The following is a 24,254-nucleotide window of genomic DNA, read 5'->3' on the forward strand; positions in this document are numbered from 1 at the left end:
GCACATTAACCATTTCCCGTTCTGAGACATCTGCAAGTTGCAGGGTGCGTGTCCCATTCACCGCTGAATCTCAGAACACGCAAGCGGTTCGCGTTAAGTTTATTTAGAGAGGCATTGCGCCGTTGTTTTTCAAGACATTGTATTCACCACAGAGAACTGTAGCGACACAACCACACTCAATGATAGCTGGCGCCATACTGTGCCGCACGCCCTCCCACATGGCCTTGTGGGAGCCTTGGTACCGATAAAGTTATTTTGTTTCGATTTAAAGCTTTCGTGACTGCAGGGATTCATCTTCTTGGTTCTTTCGGTAAAGTCACGTAGAAGGGAAGTAATAAAATAATAAAAATAAAACATAATAAAATAAAATAATTCTCACGACGTTTCGGCTACAACGCAAGCAGCCTGAAGACGGCTGCTTGCGTTGTAGCCGAAACGTCGTGAGAATTATTTGATTTTATTATGTTTTATTTTTATTATTTTATTACTTCCCTTCTACGTGACTTTACTGAAAGAACCATAAAGAAAAAAAGTTATTTTGGTTTTTATTCCAGATCGGAATCAGAAGAAAAACTGATGACGTATTTGTATGTACACGTACAACATATGAATGGGAAAGCGTTAATAACCGATGCGGTTAATTCTAGTATATTCCTCACTGGTCTTCGTAGCAAGTTCATCTGGCGTTCCCCGTTTGCTCCTGGCCATCAGTATTTATCAACAAATAGTGTCAGTTATGGGAGCCGGCTGGATATTTCAATTCTTGATACCAATGACAACATCCCCCCTTGTGTATCCTACTTGGCCTGGTGGTGAGAAATTGAATCGCGCTTTCTACGAGAGCCGTGCTTAGCGATGATCAGGAGTGTGCAGTGTGTAACGGCGTAATTTTGTATTTAACTGAAGAAGAGTGGTAAACGTGGGGTCGACCGTGTCGGATTGGAGTTTGAAAAATTACAATTTACACGCCTTTTGTTAATCCACTGCTGGATGAAGGCCTTCCCATGCCACGTCGGTCTTGCTTAACCAGATGTCACCATGCTGGTTATGTGGGTTGGGGAAAATGAGGAGACGGGACAGAGGAGCCCAGGACAAGTGCAGATATCGCTCGCCGTTGATGTCAGCCGTGGCCGGGAATTGAACTCGGGACGGCAAGTCCAGGGCACAGTGCGTTAACCACGACGGCACCAACGCTAACGTTCCCGAGCTCCGATTAACGCCAGCAGCATGTGCGATGGTTTGGTCTCTTGCACGACTGGCCATATCAGTAATTCACACGCACTCCATCGATCAAACTCTTGCACACGACACAGACAAACCGCTCCAACCTCTGCAGTCCGGCCGAACCCCCGGGCTGATCCGCTGCCAGCAGCGACGGCAATGGTGCTACGAGGAGTCGTCGTCGCGCGAATCGTGGGGCAGCCGCAGGCCCATGCTGTGCAAGAGCGTGGAGGCGGGGCCGGCCAGGCCGTCCTGGGAGCTGAATGACTCCAGCAGGTTCTTTACCAGGTTGAGGTCCACGTCGACGGGACGGAGATCGTCCGCGCCGGTGGACGACGCGGCCCGGGGCTTGTCGCTGGCGTCGCGGTAGTCGCCAGGACCGCGAGCCGTTCCGGTGTGCGGCTGGCCGTGGTGCACCCCGGCGGGGCCTCCCACGGTCCCCCGTCTCTGTTGCTGCGCAGAGACAACACAGGGTACGTGTTTGGCAGGAGAAACTTGAGAGACCTGGGAGAGACGCAGGAGAGGTAACGATGTGTGTATTCCCACGTCGCCCCCCAAGCGCGTGCCCCAACGTCGCCCCCCGCGTGTGCGGCGCCCACGCCGGCACGCACCTGTGCAGGCGGCTGCCGCTCAAAGCTCTTCCCCACGTTGGTAGCAGCCAGCTCACGGTCCATCTGCTCCATGTAGTCGCGCAGGCCCTTCAGATCATTCAGCCCCGTCACGCCGCCGCCGCCTCCTCCAGCACCGCCATCATCACCCTCCCACTCCTCGGCATCGGCTTCGGCATCGTCGGCATCGTCACAGTCATCCCAGTCGAGGTCATCGTCATCGTCGTCGTCGTCGTCATCGCTGGCCCCGTCATCCGAGCCTGACCGATCGGCGCCATCCTCGTTCATCACGGGGCCTGGAAGAGGCGAAGGGACCTTGTGAATGTCGTGCCGCATGAGAAAATTTAAAATTATTACAGCCCACTTGCCTGCTTGTTTGGTTAAAGGGAAAAGAGACAAAGAGTGGACCACGTTGAGTAAATAACATATGAAGGTCAGAGATGTAATTTTAACTGTGAAACTGGGCCTCAGCAGAATCCGAATATTTATCCTGGATAAATACGATGAGCTATGAAGCTCTTTTTCACAAATATTCCAGATGTCGCGAGAAGCTATGACGGCCAGTGGTCGAGACTAACGACAGTGGCAGCCAAGGAGAGGAAGGGAATGCGCCCGAGGCCGACCCATGCGAAGATATTTTAGGTTAAAAAATGTCCAAGTAAGAAGAAAAACAAGCCGCGCAGAGAAACTCTACAGAGCTCAAAACTCCACCGTTCAAGATTGGCCGGTGCGGCACCGACATGCACCTGGTTCATTTATCGATGAACGAAGCATAGCCATCGAAGCCTAAGTGAGGACACAACGATTAAACATGACGCAGCCACGGCAGCCTTGTATGTCGCTCACCCGTCAACTTGTGAAGTGCGGCCATGAAGGCGTCAACGTCCAGCCGAACGGGGCGTTCGTCTTCGAGGCTGAGAAGAGAAAGCGGACAGATTTTAATGGCACAGTTACACTCGTCGACTCAGAGCGCTTCAATAAATAATAATGGTTTTGTAATTGACAAGACTGCCCTCTTTTACTCAACTAAACTATTGTTTATTTTACCAGGTAAGGCCCACTGCGTTATGTAGCTCTTTTTTAGAAGCGACCTTGCCGCAAATGATAGCTCAACGAAGTAGCTTATCACGCTAAGGCCTAAACACATGTTGATTCTAAATGTGGAGGGAAAGATCGGAGGACCCGGAGAAAAATCCAGCACACGATGAAGCAGACGGTGAGAATTTTTTTCAGTTGATACACCCACCGTAATCAACCAGAGCCGCCGCTGGATTCTACCTGTGAACCAATGCAACAGGCAGCGAATGCCCTACTGCTGGGCATTGTACAGAACTAAAATTATAATACAAGAGGCATTTGGGGGGGGTGGGGGAGTGTGGAGGGACTGGTAGCACAGAGGTCAGTGCACTGCACTATGAAGCCGGCATCCTGAGATTGATTCAGTGGCGAGTGATACATAAATTAGTTCGTGGCAATCTTCCCTCCAACTGACCTGCACTGACTAGCATGGTGAAAAATGATCAACTAACCACGTGATCAATATGGTGTGAAGGGGGTCCGTCATCCTGCAGTGGACTGACAAGGACTGTCATTTGTTTTTAAGTTATTATAATTATAGTAATTTATCCAGAGTAGCCTCACCGAGTCTCAAGATGCCTTCATTTTCAGGGAGTGTTTTGGATTTGGGAGGAAACTGGGGTATCGGGAGGAAACCACACGGACGACGGGGTAACATTCAAGAGGTCTGTAAAGATCTGTAGAGAAGGGTTTTCAAACCCACTTCACTGTCATCCGTTGGCCACCACGCAGCCTGGTGAGACTTGGGAGTTTAACACAAATCTCGACATAATCCACCAAACGCTTGCCTCCAATGTCCTGAATCGCGTTGCCACCATGCCCGGCTGATATAGATAGACCTGAAGGCAATGCGGCCATGTGGTCGGGTGAAACGCGGCCAGTGCTCGCAGCCAGTGACAGACTGGGACTAAACATCGGCCCAGGAATTTGTAAATACACCGGCCCAAATTCTGGCTATGGGCAATTTATCTATTTACTTATCTAGTTATTTATCTATTTATTTGAATGGTTGTACTACAAACTGCATACTAGAAGCTAGATTTGCGATGTGACGTATTTGCGTGATTTTGCGTGATTTTGCCGTGCGATCTCATTTGCCCATTTGGGCTGGGTCCAAAAAGCAAATGGGCCGGTGAGGAATAATGTTTGGGGCTGCCGAACTTGGGACTTAATGGTAACTGAGAGCATGAATAATAAATGAATCGGACACATTATAGGTAATAAAATATTTGATTACATGTTTTTTTTACTCTGATCACATTTGCAATTTCCCCACACAGACCGGCCAACCCGCTCTCGGAATGGACCGGTCCACTGGGTATTTGCCCTATTGACTGCCCTATGGCCAGTCCAGGCCTGCTCGCCACACGTGGCAAGTGAGCATGGGGCAGCTCACCGTGGCAACTCGGCTCCCTCGAGGCTGGACACCTTGCTGATGAAGGCCTTCATGCTGGAGGCCACCGCTGAGAGGTCGTAGCTGTCCTCGCCCCGAGGCTCTTCCCCCGGGACTTCTTTGCGCTCCTTCTGCTTGCGCTCTCTGGCCCCACCGCTTTCACACGCACAAACAGAACAAGCTACAGCAGCTGCCGCTAAGTGGCAGTGACGTCAGCACAGCGCTTGTGCTAGGCTTGCTTCACACTGTATGGCAACATGAAGTGTGGAAGTCTCACTGCCTGGCAGGAGGTCATGGGACAGACCAAGGTGTTGTGGGTTAACTGTCAGATGCACCCCACTGTGTCAAATTGCTGTCATGCACGTTGTTGTGAGCATCGCTCCTCCGCCCTCCGTTGTTGTTGGAGGGCGACTGTCTCCAACAGCCCAGTAGTGTCCTTTACGAGCCTCCTCCACTGAGGCCGATCTTGACACCGCTGGTACCAGTCATCGGCAAGTCCACTCAGCTCCACATCCTCCTGTGCCACATCACTCCATCTCTTCTCTAGCCCGTGCAGCGCCCGTTTAGCCCCCTCGATCCAGCCGAACAAAATATGTTTAGGCATGCGGTGGCTGGGCATGCGGCCTTTATGACCCAGCCAACACAGCCTTGCCTGCTGGAGGAGCACACCGATAGGACTTTGTCTAGATCTTTCAAGGATTTGTGAGCTCTTCACACAATCAAGCCTGGTTAAACCAAGGATGGATCGTAGGCAGGTCAACCTAAATGTTTCTAACCGGCGAAGATGTTCCATTAGGGGGGTCCACGTTTCACAAGCGGATAGAAGGGAGGGAATGACTGTGGCCGAGAAGACCTGAAGCTTTGTGTGGAGCAACAGACCAGGTAGCTTCCACACAGCGTTACGCAACCGATGAAAAGATAATGTCGCTCGACTGATTCGGAGTGAGACGTCTGCTGTCAAACCTGAGCCGGTCATGAGCACACTGCCCAGGTATGGGAAACTCTCCAGTCTCTCCACAACTGCCCTATCGCCAATTCGGAGTTGTGGGGGTGGAGTGTCCGATGGTACAAAATACCCACGCAGGTGCTTAGTTTTGGTGGGGCTGATGGTAAGGCCCTACCTCTTAGTGGCAAGCTCCAGGTTCAGCAGCAGCACCTACAACTCCTCCTCTAAGTGAGCAGCAATTACCAGATCATCGGCATACATAACGTGGTTGAGCAATAGGGAGCCATCCCTTGACCGCACCCGGGCATCGATCAGCCTCCCATTGTATCTGTACCAGATGAAAATTCCTCCGGTACAGCTATTGAAGGCTTCACGAACTACATGGTCAAAATATATGTTAAATAATGTGGAGCCAGAGGACATCCCTGTTGCACCCCAAGGTGAACAGGAAATGGCTCCGACTCCCGGCCATGTAGTTTTACCCGGGCCCGCTCACCATCATGAAGGTCCTTAATGATCGTGAGCAGAGGGTCAGGGACTCCGAAAGCACGAAGAACAACCCAGAGCCCAGGCCTGATGGTATCTTAGGCCTTGACCAGGTCAATAAGGCAGAGATGTAGGTCTTATTGGAATTCTCTACACCTCTGTTGTAGCAGACGGACAGAAAATATGGCATCTGTGCAGGACCGCCCTTTCCTGAAACCGCATTGGGGCTCCGCAAGCCTCTCCTCAGCGTGCCTGGCAAGGCGATGTTGAATAATCCTTGCCAGGACCTTTCCCGGCACACTGAGGAGTGAGATGCCCCCATAGTTGTTACAGTCTGTGCGGTGGGGGACCACCAGGGCATCCTTCCAATCCTGCAGAACCCGTCCAGTGGTCCAGACTGTTGTTATGTCATGTAAGGCAGTCTGTGCACAAATACCACCCTCCCTAAGCATTTTGATTCGGAGATCATCTCTGCCCGGTGCCTTTCCTGGTCTCAGACTCTGGATCGCCTTCAGTACTTCCTCAACACACACGCGCATACACACAGACACACGCGGAAATCATTTGCACGATATCTTTACAATACAATGTGAATGTAAAAAGCATCTTTACGTGACCACCACTCAAAATACTGTACAGCAACGGAGGGAATATTTATTTCATAGTGAGAGGCAGTCGATCATAGACGGAAGGCACATAGTATGGTCTTGAGCCCGAACTTGAACTAAACTAAACTACACTGAACTACACTGAACATGGGCAGCGAGTCGACAGCACGGATTGCTGGGGAAGTTCCATACCATGGGAGCAGTAAAGGAGAATGAGCGACCTTCCACTTTGCGCGACGACTCTCACTGTGAAAAATGTGTGGCGCAGTAGGCAAAACAGAGGTTGGTGCCTTCCTCACCGTCCGTTCATCTGTTTGCACGAGGCTTCCTTCTCCTCCAGCATGTGATCCAGCTGGTCGGGGGTGAGATCCATCCAGCTGTCATCTGTGCCACACACACCACATGCGCAGCAACGATTCACAAGCGTACAGCTTCACATGGACACCTACGGGCTGTGGTGAAGCCTAAATGACATGGAAAATACTAATAGGTTTTTTTAAAACTATGTAATAGTTCGTGGGCCTGGGCACAACAAGCCGCCTAAAGGGGTGACAGCTGATGGTCAAAAATAACGATGGGAGTGGAAGCCAAGGAGTGGAACGTGTCCGAGAAGGCGTCCACCCAAGAGATGGAGTGACGAATCAGCTCGTGTGCAGGTGACAGGATTGTTGCAATGCAGAATTGGCTTGGGGAGGGCCTTCATCCATCATTGAATTGATCGTGACTGACGATGATGACGAAGATGATGCCGATGATGAGGAATTCTCAAGCTGTAAGCGTCCGATAGCTGCTGATGGTCTCACCATCATCAGGGGGCAGCGTCTCCTCCTCACGCTTCAGCTCTTCCTCGCTCAACGTCGCCTCGCGAAGCACCAACAGCACCTCCTCACCCGGCTGCACCTCATCACTACAACCATTTTAGCAAACCAGCGAAACAATATATATGCAATGATAAGAATAATAATTAATATTGTTATATTTTATATACATCCTTTTGGCAACGGCTAACATCGTTGACGAGTTCTATCTCAACTGACCCTGGATCCCCTTGGTGAGGGAGGGGGGTGCCTAGGAGTGGTTCTGATGTCTGACTCACCACTGATGTTAGCTGTGGCCGGGAATCGAGCTTAGGTTGTCGGGTTCATGCAACACCAGCCTGCAATGACCTGTACGGTGAAGACTGGTCAGCAACTACCCATGACCGACACAATAGGGGGAAGCCCCCATCTGAATGTCAAGGGAAAAATGGCTATAAATAATTTTTATTATTCACAACAATGATTATAAGGTTTGTGAGTACAAATTATGTTCAGAGAATGACGTGGCCCATCATCCCTTGGGAGCAAATAAATTAAGTACCAACTCGGGGTGAGAAATCAACAGCGGCAGTCCGATGGAGAAACTGGTACGTGTCGTCTAAACACGAACATTCTTTCACACACCGGGATGTGCTTCCGGGCTGTCCCACTCGAGCTTGAAGCTTCGTCAAAATCAGTCAGGTGCCCCATCAGAGCACTATATGGACATTACCGCACTGGTGTATTAACCCTTTCCCGTTCCGAGAAATCTGCAAGTTGCAGGGTGGCTCCCATTCACCGCTGAATCCTGGAACGCGCAAGCGGCTAGCGTTAATTTTACTTAGAGAAGCATAGCGTGCCATTGTTTTTAAAGACATTGTACTCACCACAGAGAAGTGTAACGACACGACCGCACTCTTTGATAGCTGGAACCAAACTGTGCCACACGCCCTCCCGCAAGGTCTTTAAACTTCTGATTTCATTTGGAATTGAATGATTTCATATGGAATTGCAAGAAAAACTGATGATGTACACGTACATCATCACAAAGGGAACGGGTTAAAGTCCTTTATTTGTATGTATGTTGAACTTGTTTCGCAGACATACGTAGCGGACCACATTTCAAACCAGGTGAGAGCCCATTAACATCGAACGTCTCTTTCTCAAGATGGATGGGGGTCAAACAAGAGCAGTGATGCCGAAGAAATGTCACTTCGGTGCTATAATGGAGCATCTGACTGGGCGCAACACAAAGTTATTTTACACGTTACAATCTGCAAAACCCTTTTCGGACAGCACGGGGACACAAAACTTCCAACAATTCGATGCTGCTAACATCAAAGCCGTTTGATGTGCGAGTTGGGGCGTGTTTATAATACTATCCAATGTGGATTTATGCAGCACCTAAATATGACCGCATCTCAAGGTGCTGTACAAAAACAGTGGGCGTATTTATTTTATAGAAAGGCAGTCAACCATCAGCAGAAGAAAGAATGTAAGTCTTGAGCCAGAATTGAATAGGGACAGGCAGTCAACAGCATGGACGGCTGGTAAGAGAATTCCAGACTGTGGGGGCAGCAGAGGAGAATGAGCGACCTGAGTGAAGGTTGACTGGGGGTTTCGATAAAAAAGCCTTGGTTGCTGATGCATAGAGTGCTTGGAAGGCAGTAGTGATGTGAGAGGGTTGGAGGTAGGCAGGGGCAAGTCCACAAGAAGTCTTGATGATGGTGAGAGCGATCTTGAAATTAATCCACGACTGGATTGGAAAGCCACTGGAGGGGGATTGGAGTCTTGGATGGGTAATGTGGTCTCACTTAAGGATGCAGGAGAGACGTCTGGCAGCCGCCTTTGTGGATCGTAAAGCGTTGGCATCGTGACACATTTCTGTGTCCTTAATATCAGGAGCCGGCGTTTATTTAGCCAGATTGACGGACGCCGCGCTCGCCACTCGGCGCTGTCTCACCTGGCCGGCTCGCTGAGCGATTGGGTGAAGTACGTCTCTGCAGCTTGCAGCAGCTCCCGGTGTCTCCGAGAGCCCTGCAGCTCCCCCTTGAAGTAGCCGCCGTCGACCAGGCTCTGACGGAAGGTTTGCCATCGTGGGTCCGAGACCGGCCGCTCTGAGCCGGTGTCGCCGGGCGGGAGTGCGCAGCGCGCGCAGAGGATCTCAAACCCATGAGCCTGGCCACACACACAGCGTAAACAACACAGCGCACTCACAAAGGCCCTCCTTGGGCTCACCCCTGCCTAGTTCTCCCATCTCACAACACTCCTACTTCTCCCCTCTGACGCCACTCTTTTTCTGTCATGAAAGAGATGAAGAATCCATCTTAAACCCTCATAGAAACAGTCAATCCTCCATGCTAGAGGATGGCTCACGGAGGCGGATATTACAGGACCCTTCATGTGACATCTGGACTACACAGTAGGGGGCAGCACCTGCATACCCACTCTGCCCCTGAGAGTAATGTTCGTCATATCAATGTCAAACAAATTGGAATTGATCCAAATTAAGTGAAGAACCAAATTTAATCTGATGGTTGTTTTTCTTGCAGTCACTGGTGACGAGGCCGAGACCATCAATTCGCTACACTGAACTCTGTTTAATCGCGCGGGGCTGCTCCGACTCAAACCCAGGCTCTCGGCATCGCCGGCTCAGCGCTCTGCCCTCTGAAGTGGCCCGCCTCCTCTGGAAGCCCTTGGTTAACGCTGCACCAAGCGCAGCAGGGGGAACCGAAGCCATTATTGTTTTTATTTTACCAGGTAATGCCCACTGAGCTATATATCTGTTTTTCAAAAGCGACCTGGTCACAAATGATAGCTCAACGAAGTGGCTCATCACATTTGAAATTTATAGCAGCTAAATTATCTAAACGCATGATTCTAAATGTGGAGGGAAAAACCGGTAGACTCGGAGAAAAATCCACACGACCAAACAAACTCTAAATAGACACGCGTCAGGGTCAGGATCGAACTCACGACCTCCTGCATAACAGGCAAGGTAGTTAACATCTCGCCACCGTGGCGCCCACAGGGTAGCTCTCTGTCTCACCAGCTTCATGCCCAGGCTGTGTGCCCGATACGTGGGGTCGGAGGGTGGCGGCAGCTGGAAGCCGCTGCGCCGGTCTGGATCGAAGCGCTGCTGAGAAAGCTGCGCGTAGAGGCATCGCGTGAACGTCACCTGGCCACGAGAACACGGGGTATGTAAAAGGATGATGGTAGAGAAACCTTTCCTGAAGATAGTTTGCTTACGCAGTTGAATCGCAGAGTGGGTGAACAAGCATCAGATAAAGGTGATATTATACAGTGCATAATTGTTGAGTGTACATGTGGCTATTACCTACGCAAGAGCGTGTACGTTTTGCCGCAAGAAAACTGACGCCGTGTAAAAGCGCAAAAAACTGAAACGAACGTTATACTTCGTAGCAACATTTCATTATTAACGAAGGCCAGTACACCGCATGTCCACAAGAGAGTGGAGTGTAGGGCAGATATTACTACCTACAGGCACAAGTGTTTGTGTCCCACAATGAGAAATAAAAGAACCTCCAGTGACTGACTAGTGTCATATGACCGGTCATGGCCAAGCCCATCACTATTGCACTCGAGCGATGACATCGTAATGTTACCCCCGTAATTTTTCAATTAATCGATGCATATGAAAAAACAGGCTTTACTCTTTCCGACAACACAAGTGTTAAGATGTTTAGAACACCGGTGAGACAAAGAAGGCTGTCTCTGGTGTAGGCCAACTAGTTTCAAAGACAATGCATTCAATTATCAACGTATGTCTGTTTGCATGTTTTACCACAAGTCTGTGTAGTTAATGCAGACTTGATGCTTTGCAATAGGTGTCCATTTCGCGTTTGAACATCTTAACACCTCCTGTAATATTGGCAGAAAGGGTAAAACCAACCTAATTTTGTTTTAAACTAATTTGTTATACATATCGGACCATCTCTTCAAGAGGTAACGTGCCCCGCACCCCCCTACCACGCCACAGATGGATCATCGACCCGAGCAGCTACTGCGCAAACCAGAAAAAGCGAACAAAGCAAGCAAACCCCCCCACCTCCCCTTTCGTTCGGGGATTTCCTCTCGTTCGTCCGGCCGTACCAGCGCGAGGACGCTGGCGCCAGGAGGGAAGGTGCGGAACGAGCGGCAGGCACGCAGGTCGCCGGGCTCGCGCAGGTAGAACGCCCGCACGGCGGGGGCCACGAGGTCGGGCCGATGGCGCAGCACGGCCGCCACGCCCAGGGGCAGCAGGCAGCGCGCGCGGTGCTCGCTCTCCCGCGCCCTGCCTGGGTACCTGCGCCAAACACCGCCGCGCCAGCAGCGTCCCGAGTTGGCGACCGCGTGGGTGGTGTGCGTGCGTATGTGTGTGTATGCGTGTAGGGTAGCGGTTAGCTCTACAGTCGGTGAGGCTTTCAAAATCTTTATCAGAATCAAAATTTAGACTGGAGGAATCTGATGAGCTATTAAGCTCTTTTTCAATGATGTGGCGGGGGGGGGGGGTGAAATCATCATTTTTTTGTGCAGAAGAGTCGTCAGCGTCACCTACGAACCCGTCGATCCGTTTGCCGACGGCGCGTCTTATGGGCTCGTCCGCCAGGAAGTCGTGGCCGCGTTGCGCCAGCAGCGCCAGGGCGCTCTCCACGCTGGGGGTCCCCACCGGCAGGCGCCCAACGTCCCCCGGTGTGCGAGGCAGCGGCAGGATGTGGAGCTCCCCGCGGTAGAAGAACACCTGGCGCAAAAGCGACGACGCTCTGTCAAGGCGGACCATGGGGGGGAATTTGCGAATGTATGTACTGTTACTGTATATTTGGGGAAAAAGTGGATCAGGTTCCCGTGTCCGACTGCGCATAGGGGAAAATAAAAATGTTTCCTAACATCTGATATAAGAACATTATCCTGTACTGTACAAATAAATAACATCCACACACTTAATGAAATAGTATAATTATACAAATAGAAAATAACACAATAACACTCTCCAGATTGCCTTCTCGTTTTTCTTTATAAATCCAACTGTTTACTTGTGTAGTGACTTGTAGCGTCACTACCGTGTGGGCCTACACAAACACACACACACGCGCGTGACGTCACTACGCGGGGGAGCGTCACTACAACGCGGGTCCACACACACTCACACACACTCACACACACTCACACACACTCACTCACACATGACGTCATCACGTCTGCATGCGGGAATGACGTCAGTTCGGGGGGCCTGGGGGCCGTGGGTGAGCACCGCGGGGGTTGTATGAACCCGGCTGGACACGTGACCGGATCAAGGTGGGGGCCGGGGGCCCCGGGGGCACCTTGGGGGCCACGTGGACAGGAGAGGAGCCTTCTCGAGATTTCTCGAAGGTGGGTGTGGCCGGGGTGTGGCCCGGTCACGCCGAGGCGCATATCAGCGGCCTCCGCACCTGGTGCGGGGCTGCTGATATGATGTGTCCGGGATGAAGATGCCTCATGAAGACGCCTCGTGAAGAAGAAGAAGAGTCAAGCCTCAAGTCAGCGTGGCCAACCAGTAGCCCTCCTGGCTTGGCCACGCCAGTCGTATCAGAGCGTCAGTGTTAGCGAGTGATGGCGTGTGATGGTGTGTGTTAGCGAGGATAGGTCGGTGGTCACCACCCGATGTTAAGAGTTACCTGTTGCAAAAGCAGGGTTTTTCCCCTTTTTTCTGGCAACAAAACTGAAACCTTTTTACAAGGATTCATGTCTGCATTAACCACAATACTTGCAGTCAAAATGCAAACAAAAAACATACTATGAGAATATATGCATTGTCCTTGAAACTGAATGGTCCACACCAAGGGACGGCTTTCTTTTGAGCCTCGACCCAATTGGTGCTCGACCAGAGGACGCCAAAAGGCGTACAGCTCAGAGACAATGCACTAGTGCATTGCCTTTGAGCTGTACGTCTCTGGTCGAGCACATAATAGCTCTTCACACGTGATTATAACACGTGGAATATTTGTGCACGTTTTATTCCATGCCAATTTTATTGTACCTCCAGCACCCTCACTGAAGGTGGACGTGTGTGAGTGTGGCTTTGTGGGTAAATCACCCGGTTCTCGCTGGTGTCCGGGTTGAGCCAGCGAGGCAGATGGTGGGCGGCCTCGATGAGCAGGAACTGCCCGTCCGTGTCCTCGAGCCTGAGGGGCAGCGTGCGGAGGTCACAAGATGAAGCACAAGGTCGAGAGGTCATAACTGCCAATGATCATTATGCCACCACATATTGCCATGCTGCTTCTTTCCTTCCACTAGATCCCAAAGTTGCTGTAAAGTTGACACCTGACCTTCAAAGTCAACTTTGACAGTCTTTACCGACACCATCTGGCTTTAAGTATACCGTAGTTACAGTCGACACGTCCTGCAAGGACCACTCTTACCGTTCTCATCACCACCACCGCCTGGAATTATGTCTTTCCCTTGGCCCCGAACCTCTCGGTAACCCCGCCTCCTCCATCCCGCCCATAAGTCTCAACCTCCGCTTCATGATTCCACCTACAAAGATTTATTTCCACATTATATTTTGCAATTGTATGTTTAGCAAGTTGTTCCTCTTCGACAAAGGCAAAATTCCCATCATTGCATGGTGTCGACTGCTCCCAATTTTCTCTCTCCATCTTTGCCACATCCACTACCCCCCCATCGTTCCATCTCACTCTCGGTCCCTCTACTCCATCTGCTCTTACACTGAAATTATGCAGTTATTTGTTTTAAACACAATTCGTGCCGTGTGAAAAAAGTTTAATGGTTTTGTTAGCCTTGCTACTTGCTACTTCTTGTCTGTGAGCTGTGTGGAGGGTGAGGGGGGGGCACAGGGGGAGGGGGGCACGGGCGGCACGGGGGGCACTCACCACGCGACGGCCTCCGGGATGAGACGCGTGATCTCCCGCACCAGGAAGACCACAAACCACTCATCTTCCACGTTGTCACCGAAGGTCGTCTGGCCATAGAGGTGCGCGGGAATCCCATCTGTGTGGACGCAAACGAAGGTGACTTTGTCCATTGTCAATGAGAAGTCATTATCTTAATTTTGCAGACTTCTATTAACTCTACTGCTAAACCCATGCTTGATCTTCACCAAGGAGGTGGAATGATATCAACTTATGTCCAGGCGCAAAGTGGATTGTTAAATCGCAGAATCATGAGAGATGGCGACGGATTGAGAAGAACTTCGTTCTGCAATGGATTGAGCATGGCTGATGATGATGATAACTCCACTACGCTGGTCAGTGAAGGTTGGCAAAGTCCCACGACTGGTATAAATGACCCACCACAAATGTTTCCATGGCCGTGAATCGAACACAGGTCAATGGTTTCACAGTACAACATGCTAACCACTTTGCCCTGATAGACGGAAAGAATGATACATGTAGCAGAAGCGCAATACCGTTCCATTTGCACAAATTACGTTTAAAAAAACGTGTAACCACCTTTTGCATTTGACTAGTATTCCTCACAGGTGATTTCAAGAGTCTCTGCACAACAATGCCTTCATTGAAGGAGCCCAGTTATCTCAACCATACATCAGGTATGGACTTTCTGCTATCAGGACGTGGTTGTATCAATAATCAAACATCCGTTGGTATTTTACACAATGTGTCTGCACGAGGCACAGGAGTAAATGGCTGAGTGGTCCAAAAGCAACTCTGAAACAGATTTAGTGTCGCGATAACTCTTCTCCGAATATAATTCAATTACTTTGCTTGTACCGTGCTCCATTTCCAATCCATTTCGTCCATTAATACCTCACCGTTTCCATGAAACCATCACCGGTGACGCCTCCTTTGCATCGGAGTCGCCGGTGCTGGAGGTAACACAGCCTCAGTGGCTCCACTAAAGGGTGATCATGCCCAGAACTCAAATTTTATAATTAACCCTCAATTTCTAAAATTACTAAATTCATCTCTGGCGACAGACCCAAATAGCCAGTTCATCTCGTGACAGGATGCCAATAAAGAACCGGGAAATAATTGGGTGAAAGAGATTTTGGAAAATTAGAGGAAGAAATATAATATCACTGCAGTGTCACTGACTCAGACATGTTTCAGTGTGAAAGGCAAGATAAAGATGAGACTGCCAATGATAATGACGTGGCACGTCATGATTCACAACCCCCCTGCCCCACACCCACCCACTCTCTGTGCCACGTGTTCTGTCTCATTTGTATTGTCTCATTTCCCCCATTAGCCTTAATGGAACATTTCCGTAAAAAAATACGAATTGTAAATTGATTCTTAGTGTACAATTCAAACCATGTACCGTAATAAATCAATTGTTGCACACTCATCATCCTTTGCCAGTACCAAAATATGGTAATAGGCTTTTCCCCTTTTCTCTGGGCACTGCCATGCTTCGGCCATTTCCCAATATAATCGATCTCCAGACTTTGTTACCAGGTGTGCCGACAACGATGTACCCACGTGGGTCGGATGGTGTCACGAGTTCACCATCATCCGTTGCCTACAAACGAAAATATGCCTAAACTATGAACTTGTATACGTGACATTTTTTTTAGACAGTGTCTTTTTTAAAAAGTATATTCTTATATTGAAGTGTGCAATGGGTGTTATGTCATGATCCATTTGGAACTCTGGCAACAAGCAGTGACCTTAATGTGTTACTGTATTTGAGAACAGCCTCTGGACGATATAGAGGCGTTTGTCAGATGGTAATCAAATAATACACGTGATAATAATTGTATTGCAGTCATTCATTAGTCATCGGGCTGAGACAATCAACTCACTTCACTTGTCCTTCCCCTGCACCTCCGATTAGCACGGTTGGCTACACACGGTGCGAAATAAGTTCAACCTTCATACATTAACAACCCTCTTGTCAATCCACTGCTGGATGTGGTCCTCCCCACGCGCAGTGTGGGTTATTTGACCATACTTCACCACGCTGGTCCAGTGAAGACTACACCGGACTATAGACCGTGGCGGTTCGTGGTGTAACGATTCAGACAATGAATCATCGCGACTCCATTCAAATATTCGAGTCTTTCTTGACCGTCTCGTTTGTTCGTGCTCCCTTAAGCATGAATGTAATACTGGTAGGAACCTCCTGGTTATACCAGCCCACAGGGGATTATGATGTCCATCCGTCGTGCATCCAAAAATGTGAGGGGTGGGGCTGGGTGGAGAAGGGAGGGTGGGGAGGGGCTGGGTGGGGAGGGTGGGGCTGGGTGGGGGGTGGGAGGAGTGGGGCTGGGTGGGGAGGGGCTGGTCACCCCGTGGTGCCCTTATAAAACTCAACGTTTAACCTACTCAGGCCGGCTTGTGCCCGCCCTCACAGTCGGGCATATTTGCGGAATACACCACGCCGCCGTTGACCCTGGCCATTGCCCGAGCAACCCCACGTTCCTACCAGCTCCCTCCGCAGGAATGTGTTTATCAGCAGCATGTGATTTGGATTGAAAAATCATCCGTACGCATGGCTTCTGTTGGCTACGTATGGTGCGAAAGAAGTTCAACATATAGTACATACATACATGTACACAATTGTCACAAACTCCTGGAAGTGACTTACATTTACAAGAGATTTTGCAAAGTGAGGATAAAGATGAGCAAGAGAACATTGTCGGAGGGACACGATTGGAAAACACAAACAGGGAGAACATTCCAAACAATTAAATTTCTCTCTCTGGGCTCCACCGTGCAGTTGCAGTCTGTTATTCACTCATTCTTTCTGACCTATGGCAGGGCCATATCCTACAGCATTATGTATATATATTATTTTGTTTACGGCAGTGTTAATTATTTAAGTATATTTAAGTATAATTCGCCCTCGGGCAATATTTGAAGTTGCCAACATAATTAATTAACGATAAATTACAATTATTTTTTGCCGTAAATTTTCTTCTCAATTTTCAAAAAGATCTACAACTTTTTAAAGCGCCGATTTATATTTGAGGCAAAATTACACGAGTTATTTTTTATCACTTCTTTTATATCGCAAGTGCCAAATCATCCGAACAGTCTTTCAGTGATTAATAAGTGAATTTAAATATCACAACTAAAGTTAAAATACATTTTCAATATTTGAAGGGAGTATGCTTGGAATGTAAACTATATAATAAACTAAGCCTGTCTTCGCCAGGAAAAAGGTTTTCAATAAATATAGTAGTTCAACTTTGTTTTACTATTTGTATCTACGGTGAGACACTAACTACACAATTTTTTACTTGTTGATGACTTAATTCAACTTCTTATATTTATAGACGTACCCAACAGAAACAGCTCAATTTAAAAATTCCGTTTTTTATTTGAAAGAACAAACATTTATGAACTCAATAGTCTATGAGAGGACACTTATATTTTACCATGATCGAACTACTCAGATTTGAACATCATAAAATGCGGATTTTTTAGTTCAAAACCGCTTGAATCCTAAATATCTCCAAACAATAAAAGACTGAACCAATGGTTCTCGCTTTAATTTTATTTGCCGTTTAACTCTTTATAAAACGAAAAAGACCCGCACTCATATTTTGAATGGTTTCTGAATTACACGAAACATGTTTATGGGGCACTTAAAATCGAGATCTGGGGGCCTTAAAATGAAAAATCTCGGATTTTCAGATTGTGTTCTAAAAGGTACATTGTGTACAATATATCAGCGTTCTACCTTGTCGGGAAGTACTCTAAGAGGTGTTCGAGACATACAGATTACGATAGATCATAAACAGCTAAAACATTTCCTTACCAAGGTAAATATCCGCACATCCGTAATTAAATGTACACAAACAACTTAACGTTCAACATGTATTTTTAAATCATTTATATTAAGTTCACTTGCTTGCGCGCTTACGACCGTGCAAATCTTTCGGTCGTTTTATAACCCACTTCCCGTGATCCAATCGAGCTGACATTTTGCACACAGACTCGTTGTGCGTGAAAATTTATTTTCGTGAAATTTTTTTTTCCAAAATTTTACACTTTTTAGGTAAAAAAATTTATATTTAATTACCAATTGCTTAATGGTGGCAGGCAATCATCTGACCCATAGGTGGCAGCCATCTTAAGCCAGAGGACGAGAGGACTCTAGCCGCCCGTTTCAAAGACCAATGTGGGCTGGGTTGTGGCCCATTGAACATTATAGTGAAAAACTTTGTTTTTACGGGTTAATTTTTTCCCATTTAGGGCAGTGTCATTGAGGAATGTGAATTATTTAAGTGTGAGTTTGTCCGTTGGTACATGAAAGGCCTCAAACCCCTCCACCTCCACATGGCAGTGTGCCACTGCAGTGCAGGGGGTACACTCCACTGCTGGATGAGGACCTCACCACGCCGTGTCGCTCAGTTTAAACAAATGTTTTATTTCACCACCAAGCTGCTTCATGGGACCTCCTTGATTGCTTTATTGTTATTTTTCAGAAGCGACTTGGCTATCACAAATGACAGTCCAAACGAAGTGGGCCAATCGTCACGTTCAAAAGTACAGCAGGAGCCAAATACTTGAAATGTTTCATTCACCATAACGTCAACTACGTCGGCCAGAGCGGGTTCGGTGAAGTCACATGTATAATAACAATAATAGAACAATACCACCGTCAAACAAATTGCACCTAATTATTTTCTAATCGAGTAAACACCCCGAGACCCGCGTCTTTACCTCGGCAGGGCCGGACCCTCAGCGCGAACCGCTGCTCCTGCCAAATGTAGCCGCAAACGAGCGGGGCGAGGGCGGCTCGGACTCGTTCGAGGCAGCCTCGCAGCTCCGCCTCGGTCTCTCGCGGCGGGGGGTCCCCTTGGCCGCCGTGGGGAGTGAGGAAGAAGACCCGGTATTGAACCACGTCCTCGGCTCGTCGCTGAGACGCGGGTAGCGCCATCCTCTCTGTCCCGTCTCTCTGGCGCGCACGTTGAGAGGCCTGTCGCCACTTGACGAACACCCGGGGCAGCCATCTTAGTCAGGGGTAACTCCCCAGCCCCCCTCTGCTCCATCAGCCGCCATCTTAGTCAGGGATAACTCCCCAGCCCCCTCCGCTCCATTAGCCGCCATCTTAGTCAGGGGTAACTCCCCAGCCCCAGCCCCCTCCCCTCCATTAGCCGCCATTTTAGGGGTAACACCCCAGCCCCCCTCCGTTAGCCGCCATCTCAGTCAGGGGTATCTGCCCAGCCCCCATCCCCTCCATTAGCCGCCATTTTAGTCAGGGGTAATTCCCCAGCTCCCTTCCCTACCATTACCCGCCATCTTAGTCAGGGGTAATTCCCCAGCCCCCTTCCCTACCATTAGCCGGCATCTTAGTCAGGGGTAATTCCCCAGCCCCCCTTCCATTAGCCGCCATCTTAGTCAGGGGTAACTCCCCAGTCCCCCTCCATTAGCCGCCATCTTCGTCAGGGGTAACTCCCCACCCCTCCCCTTCCATTAATGCGAACTTGATTCCTTGCAAAAGGTTTCTATTTGGTGTTTGAACATCTTAACACCTCCGATTTAAAGCGTTCGTGACTGCAGGGATTCATATTCTTGGTTATTTCGGTAAAGTCACGTGACTTTACCGAAACAACCAATAATATCTTAACACCTGTCTTTTTAGGCCAGAAATGATAAAACCTATTCTTATTTTTCCATACTATGAAGCTCTTTTTTCACAGAAAGTAACAGACTGCAACTACACGATGGAGCCGAGAGAAATGTCATTTTGAGAACGTTTCACCTGTTGTGTTTTTCACAATGTGTCCGCAATCAACCAGGAAAAGTGTTAACTGTTGTGTTAGCCGACCCTCTGTGTTGCATTACATTTATAAGTTTACCAGCCTTGTTATCTCATTCATTCACACCTGATGACGGTTGCTTGTGTTGAAATCCAAACGGCGTATTATATTATTTATTTTATTTCTACGTGACTTTACCGAAGTAACCAAAGAGTTATTTCCAGTAGTTTGTGATCGTTTTTGGTGGTTGTGATCGTAATAATTATTTTAAAAAACTCGCCTTTAGCCCGTCCAAGCATCGGTGTATTGCAGTAAATCTGAAACATGCAAGCGAAAAGCAGAGCGCGATATTCATTGCATCAATTGGTGTGCAATTTGTAAGGGCGCGGTGACACAGAGCTATTTTATTTAAAGGTTATAATCCCTTGTTCATCACGACGTCGTTTTTACTTCCATGTCTCAATAGCGGAGACCACGTGACGTGAGGGTTCTGCCTTTGTGGTGAGGGTTGTGAGTTGACGCCAAGGAGGGGGGAGGAGGCGCCTCGCCTCCCCCATGTGGAGTGACGTCAGCCGCTAATTAATATTAATGAAGGGGGGGGGGTGTCCATTTGGAAGACGTCACCTGTTCATGATTATTAATGAGGGGGGCTGGCCGACGTGGAGTGACGTCACGCGCGGGACACACAGACATTGTTGGCTCATTATAGCAATAAATAGATTGGTGATCCCGCTACTAAGTTTGGCAGAGGTGAAAAAACACATTCATCAGAGGACCCTAAAAGGAAAAGTCTTATTTTAGGTGACATTTCGGACACTAGCCCTTCAGAGCACATGAATGCGCCATTTAAGCACTTTAATGTAGTAATTATAATGATCATAGATTGGATAACGTCGTTAATGATTAACTTCACCATTGATTATTCAGAACCAGCGTGGTGAAGAATGGTCAAAACAACATTCATAGCTGACACGGCACCACCAATTAGAAGGTCAACACACATACAGGACGCCTTCTTTCGTGGATTGAGAAATGTAAATCAGTTATTTTAAGACGATTTTTTAAATTAAATAGTGTGGGTTCCATTAAACTTCCCAAATCTTTCATCAATATTCCCTGCACGCAAATGCTGGATTACTTAAAACTATTATGAGCGAACCACGTATGATGGCTCAAAGCCCACTTAAACATATTCGAGCAGAGAACCTCATGCGGATGAAAAGGAAATTGGATTGAAAGCCAGAAATTCATATAAAGAAGTCAATGCTTTCGATGTCATCACACCTCTCTATAGCTTCATGATAAATCCTGTACTTGTTGCTAAGCAACAGCCGACCTCCAATGTCTGCTCTTTAAGTCAAATCCCACCATCTGGCTTTGGATCTTCTCCCTTTTTTAATGCCTGTTTGCCCAGGAAAGCCTCCCTGTGACTCAAGACTTTCATTTCAGGAGGGTCCTGCCGAATCTTCTACAGTCGGAGGCGATGTTGCCACGTAACACAATTTGAGTGATTTGTCGAAATTGCTTTCAGCATCGGGGTATTTTCACATTAGCAGTTGCGTTGTAATAATTTGTGTTGTTGCTATGGGCAGAAAGTGGAGAAACCTATACAGAAAATGGGGAGAACATACAAACTCCATGCAGAAAGGCGTCCGAGATGGGATTCAAACCCAGGGATTTCTTTTCGTGAGGCACGCGTGTTACCACTGCACCACCTTGCCACCCAAACTTGTCATACACAGTTGACACGTCCATCAAGGGCCACTCTAACAGTCTCATCACCATCAGCACCACCATCTAGAGTTAGGTCTTTCCTTTAGTTACTAACCTCTGGCTGCCACTCCAAAAGGGGCACATACACTGTGGTGGGTGTCACGTGTGTCCCTGACACGCCTAAGATTGATTAGTTTCTAATCCACCCTTTTCGCCGTTCAACAATGCGACATAAATGCTGATTGTGCTGATGGCAAAACCTTTAAATGCACAGTAGCGCACACACAGCTAAATTACTGAGGTGGTAGTCAGTGGTTGCGTAAATTTAATATAATTATACTGCAGGAGCACCTTTTGATAACTTTAGCCTTTCCATCCCATGTTTGTAATGCAAAAGAAGCATTTAGGGGCGATCCATTGAGAAGGTACGCAAAAATCTGTCAAAACTTGACCCCTCCCCCACTCCCTGTACACATGCGGACTTTTTACACCCCGCCCCCCCCCACCTGCGTACGTTCGCCTGACGCACCCCCCCCCCCCCCCCCCCCCGAATCCTATAGAACAGCTGATATTTAATCCACGCAGAAACGATCAAGGATTAATAATATTAACGTGTTTAAGCAAACAGACAGTCCACCGCCGGACTATCTAACTCAGTTAAAGGCCAATGTAGACAAATTATTGTCGAGGCTTCACCCCCCCCCCCCCTCCACGTGTACGCACTAAATGGATGACAGCCCTCGTATGAAGATAGAAGAACACATGGACACGGCTATTCTAAAATATTGGGTGTAGACAGCTAGGAATTAAACAATGTATTGGAATAATGTTGATGTATTTTGGGCATGCTGTGAGAAGTCAAATCAACTGTTTGGGAAAAAAATACGGAAGGTATTGTGAAAGAAAACAGGGAAAGCTAACGAGTATGCATGGATGTAGAGTATAGTACAAGGATCTGATCTAAGTAGATAGCAGTACAGCAAGTTTGTTTGATTTAATTCCCACTTTTTTTGCGTGGGTTTCCCCTGGCGGATCACAGGTAAATGGTGGCGAGATGTTAGCTACCTCGCCTGGTATGCAGGAGGTCGTGGGTTTGATCTCTACCTTGACGCCTGCTGTATTTTTGGAGTGTGCGGTGTCTTTCTCCCCATGGTTGCGTGGATTTTGCCCGGGTCCTTCCGGGTTTTTTTCCGTTCACATTTAGAATCTACATGTGTTTAGGAATATTTGGCTGCTATAAATTTCCACGTGACGATGAGCCACTTCGTTTAGCTATCATTTGTGTTATCCAGATCGCTTCTAAAAATATATATATATAGCACAGTGGGCCTTACCTGGTATAATAAAAAAAATGGTTTGGTTTACAATCGATGTGGATGGCTGCGAACGTGCAGCAGCAGCGGTATGCTGGCCGCGTTCCAGACGGCAGGGGCTGCCGTGGTAAAAACGGCGCCTTACGATTGTAATGAGATAGTGACATCTACTGGTTGGAAAAGGGAAGCACGGGTACAGACACCACTATAAACATTATCCAATCCCCAAGGGAGAGGTATCTGGGTCAAAGGTGAAGGGCGGGGCTGGCCGAGAAACTCCGAGAACCGGCTAGAAAGTTCCACGAGAGGGCGTGGCCGGAGGCGGAGCCTAGCTACACCTGCAGCTATATAAGCGGAGGCGGAGGAGGACTCGGGGTCGCTGTGTGGAGTCTTGGGTCCGGACTGCGTCGCTGCTCGCCGTCATCTCTCTCCGTCGTTTGGCCACGTGGCAAATCTCCTGCGGAGTTCCACCGCCCTTACCGGCACCCCGTCAGCCAGCGGCGAGGCCGGGAGTGGACGGGTGGAGCCCCGCCGTGTGATCAACCGTGTGTGTAGTCTGTAACAACGTTAATATCCAAAGTGTGTACTCGGAAGAGCGAGAAGATAACGTTGGCCTGTGCTGTGCCCGATTATGAAATCAAGAAGAGTATCCTCTACACGACGTGTCGCCGAAGTCGCTCATTACACGATCATAACGATGATGCCGATGTTTGATGCTGCTACACTGTGCCACCACTCCACCCGGCCTAACACGCCCTTATTATGGGCGCCACGGTGGCTAGGAGATGTGAACTCCCTCGCCTGGTGTGCAGGAGGTCGTGGGCTCGATCCCGGCCCTGATGCCTGCTGTATATTTGGGGGTTGCAAGCTCTCCCCGTGGTCGTGTAGATTTTTCTCCGGGTTTTCCCTTCACATTTAGAGTATTCGGCTGCAATAAATTTGCACGTGATAAGCCACTTCCTTGAGCTATCGTTTGTCAGCAGATCACTTCTGAAAAAGAGCTACATAGCTCCGGCGGCCTGACCTGATAAAATAAAAAATAGTTAAGTTTCAACTTATAGTTTTATTTCCTTACTGAGGACCAAATATGACTTTCAAATACATTTGGTGGGCTACATATTAACACACACAGACACACCTCATTCACTTATGTCACTGCAAGGGGCACTTGCTGATGCGGGGGGGGGGGGGTCCATCCCCTGAGTGAGATGGATGGAATTACAACAGCAGCAGCAGCTACCACAAGTGTAAACGTAATACGAGCACCAGATCGGATTTAATTGGAGGTGGTTCGTGACGTCCATGACAGGAACTACAGTGCCCTTGGACCCACGGGATAACAAGAAGCCGGGTTCATCGTCATAATTTTCATTTTCATATCAGGGCTCTACAACACATTCGACCACCGTTGAGTCGTGAAAT

At 48.5% G+C, this 24,254-nt stretch overlaps 1 protein-coding gene across 1 annotated transcript; it reads right to left on the reverse strand.

Annotated features, from left to right (window-relative positions):
- Positions 1-467: 467 nt before the first annotated feature.
- Positions 468-19,060, reverse strand: ECD (ecdysoneless cell cycle regulator). Its single transcript, XM_078597699.1, has 13 exons — positions 18,767-19,060; positions 14,006-14,123; positions 13,210-13,297; positions 11,699-11,877; positions 11,250-11,442; positions 10,186-10,314; positions 9,100-9,314; positions 7,143-7,246; positions 6,639-6,723; positions 4,303-4,455; positions 2,676-2,743; positions 1,833-2,125; positions 468-1,674 (listed from the first exon to the last, which is right to left on the reverse strand). The coding sequence occupies exons 1-13, from the start codon at positions 18,981-18,983 to the stop codon at positions 1,387-1,389; spliced, it is 2,130 nt and encodes a 709-aa protein (XP_078453825.1). The 5' UTR covers positions 18,984-19,060; the 3' UTR covers positions 468-1,386.
- Between the last annotated feature and the right edge of the window lie 5,194 nt (positions 19,061-24,254).

Source organism: Lampetra planeri, chromosome 9, assembly GCF_965212315.1.
Source record: "Lampetra planeri chromosome 9, kcLamPlan1.2.h2, whole genome shotgun sequence".
Classification (NCBI taxonomy): Eukaryota; Metazoa; Chordata; class Hyperoartia; order Petromyzontiformes; family Petromyzontidae; genus Lampetra; species Lampetra planeri.

Excerpts from the sequence above, each read along its gene's own strand:
- ECD (XM_078597699.1), bottom strand. The coding sequence starts at position 18,983 with ATGGCGCTACCCGCGTCTCAGCGACGAGCCGAGGACGTGGTTCAATAC. Across the intron at positions 11,878-13,209 it reads CGGACACCAGCGAGAACCGG|GTGTTCTTCTACCGCGGGGA; the intron begins GTGATTTACCCA and ends CTTTTGCGCCAG. Across the intron at positions 9,315-10,185 it reads ACAGCCTGGGCATGAAGCTG|GCTCATGGGTTTGAGATCCT; the intron begins GTGAGACAGAGA and ends GTGTGTGGCCAG.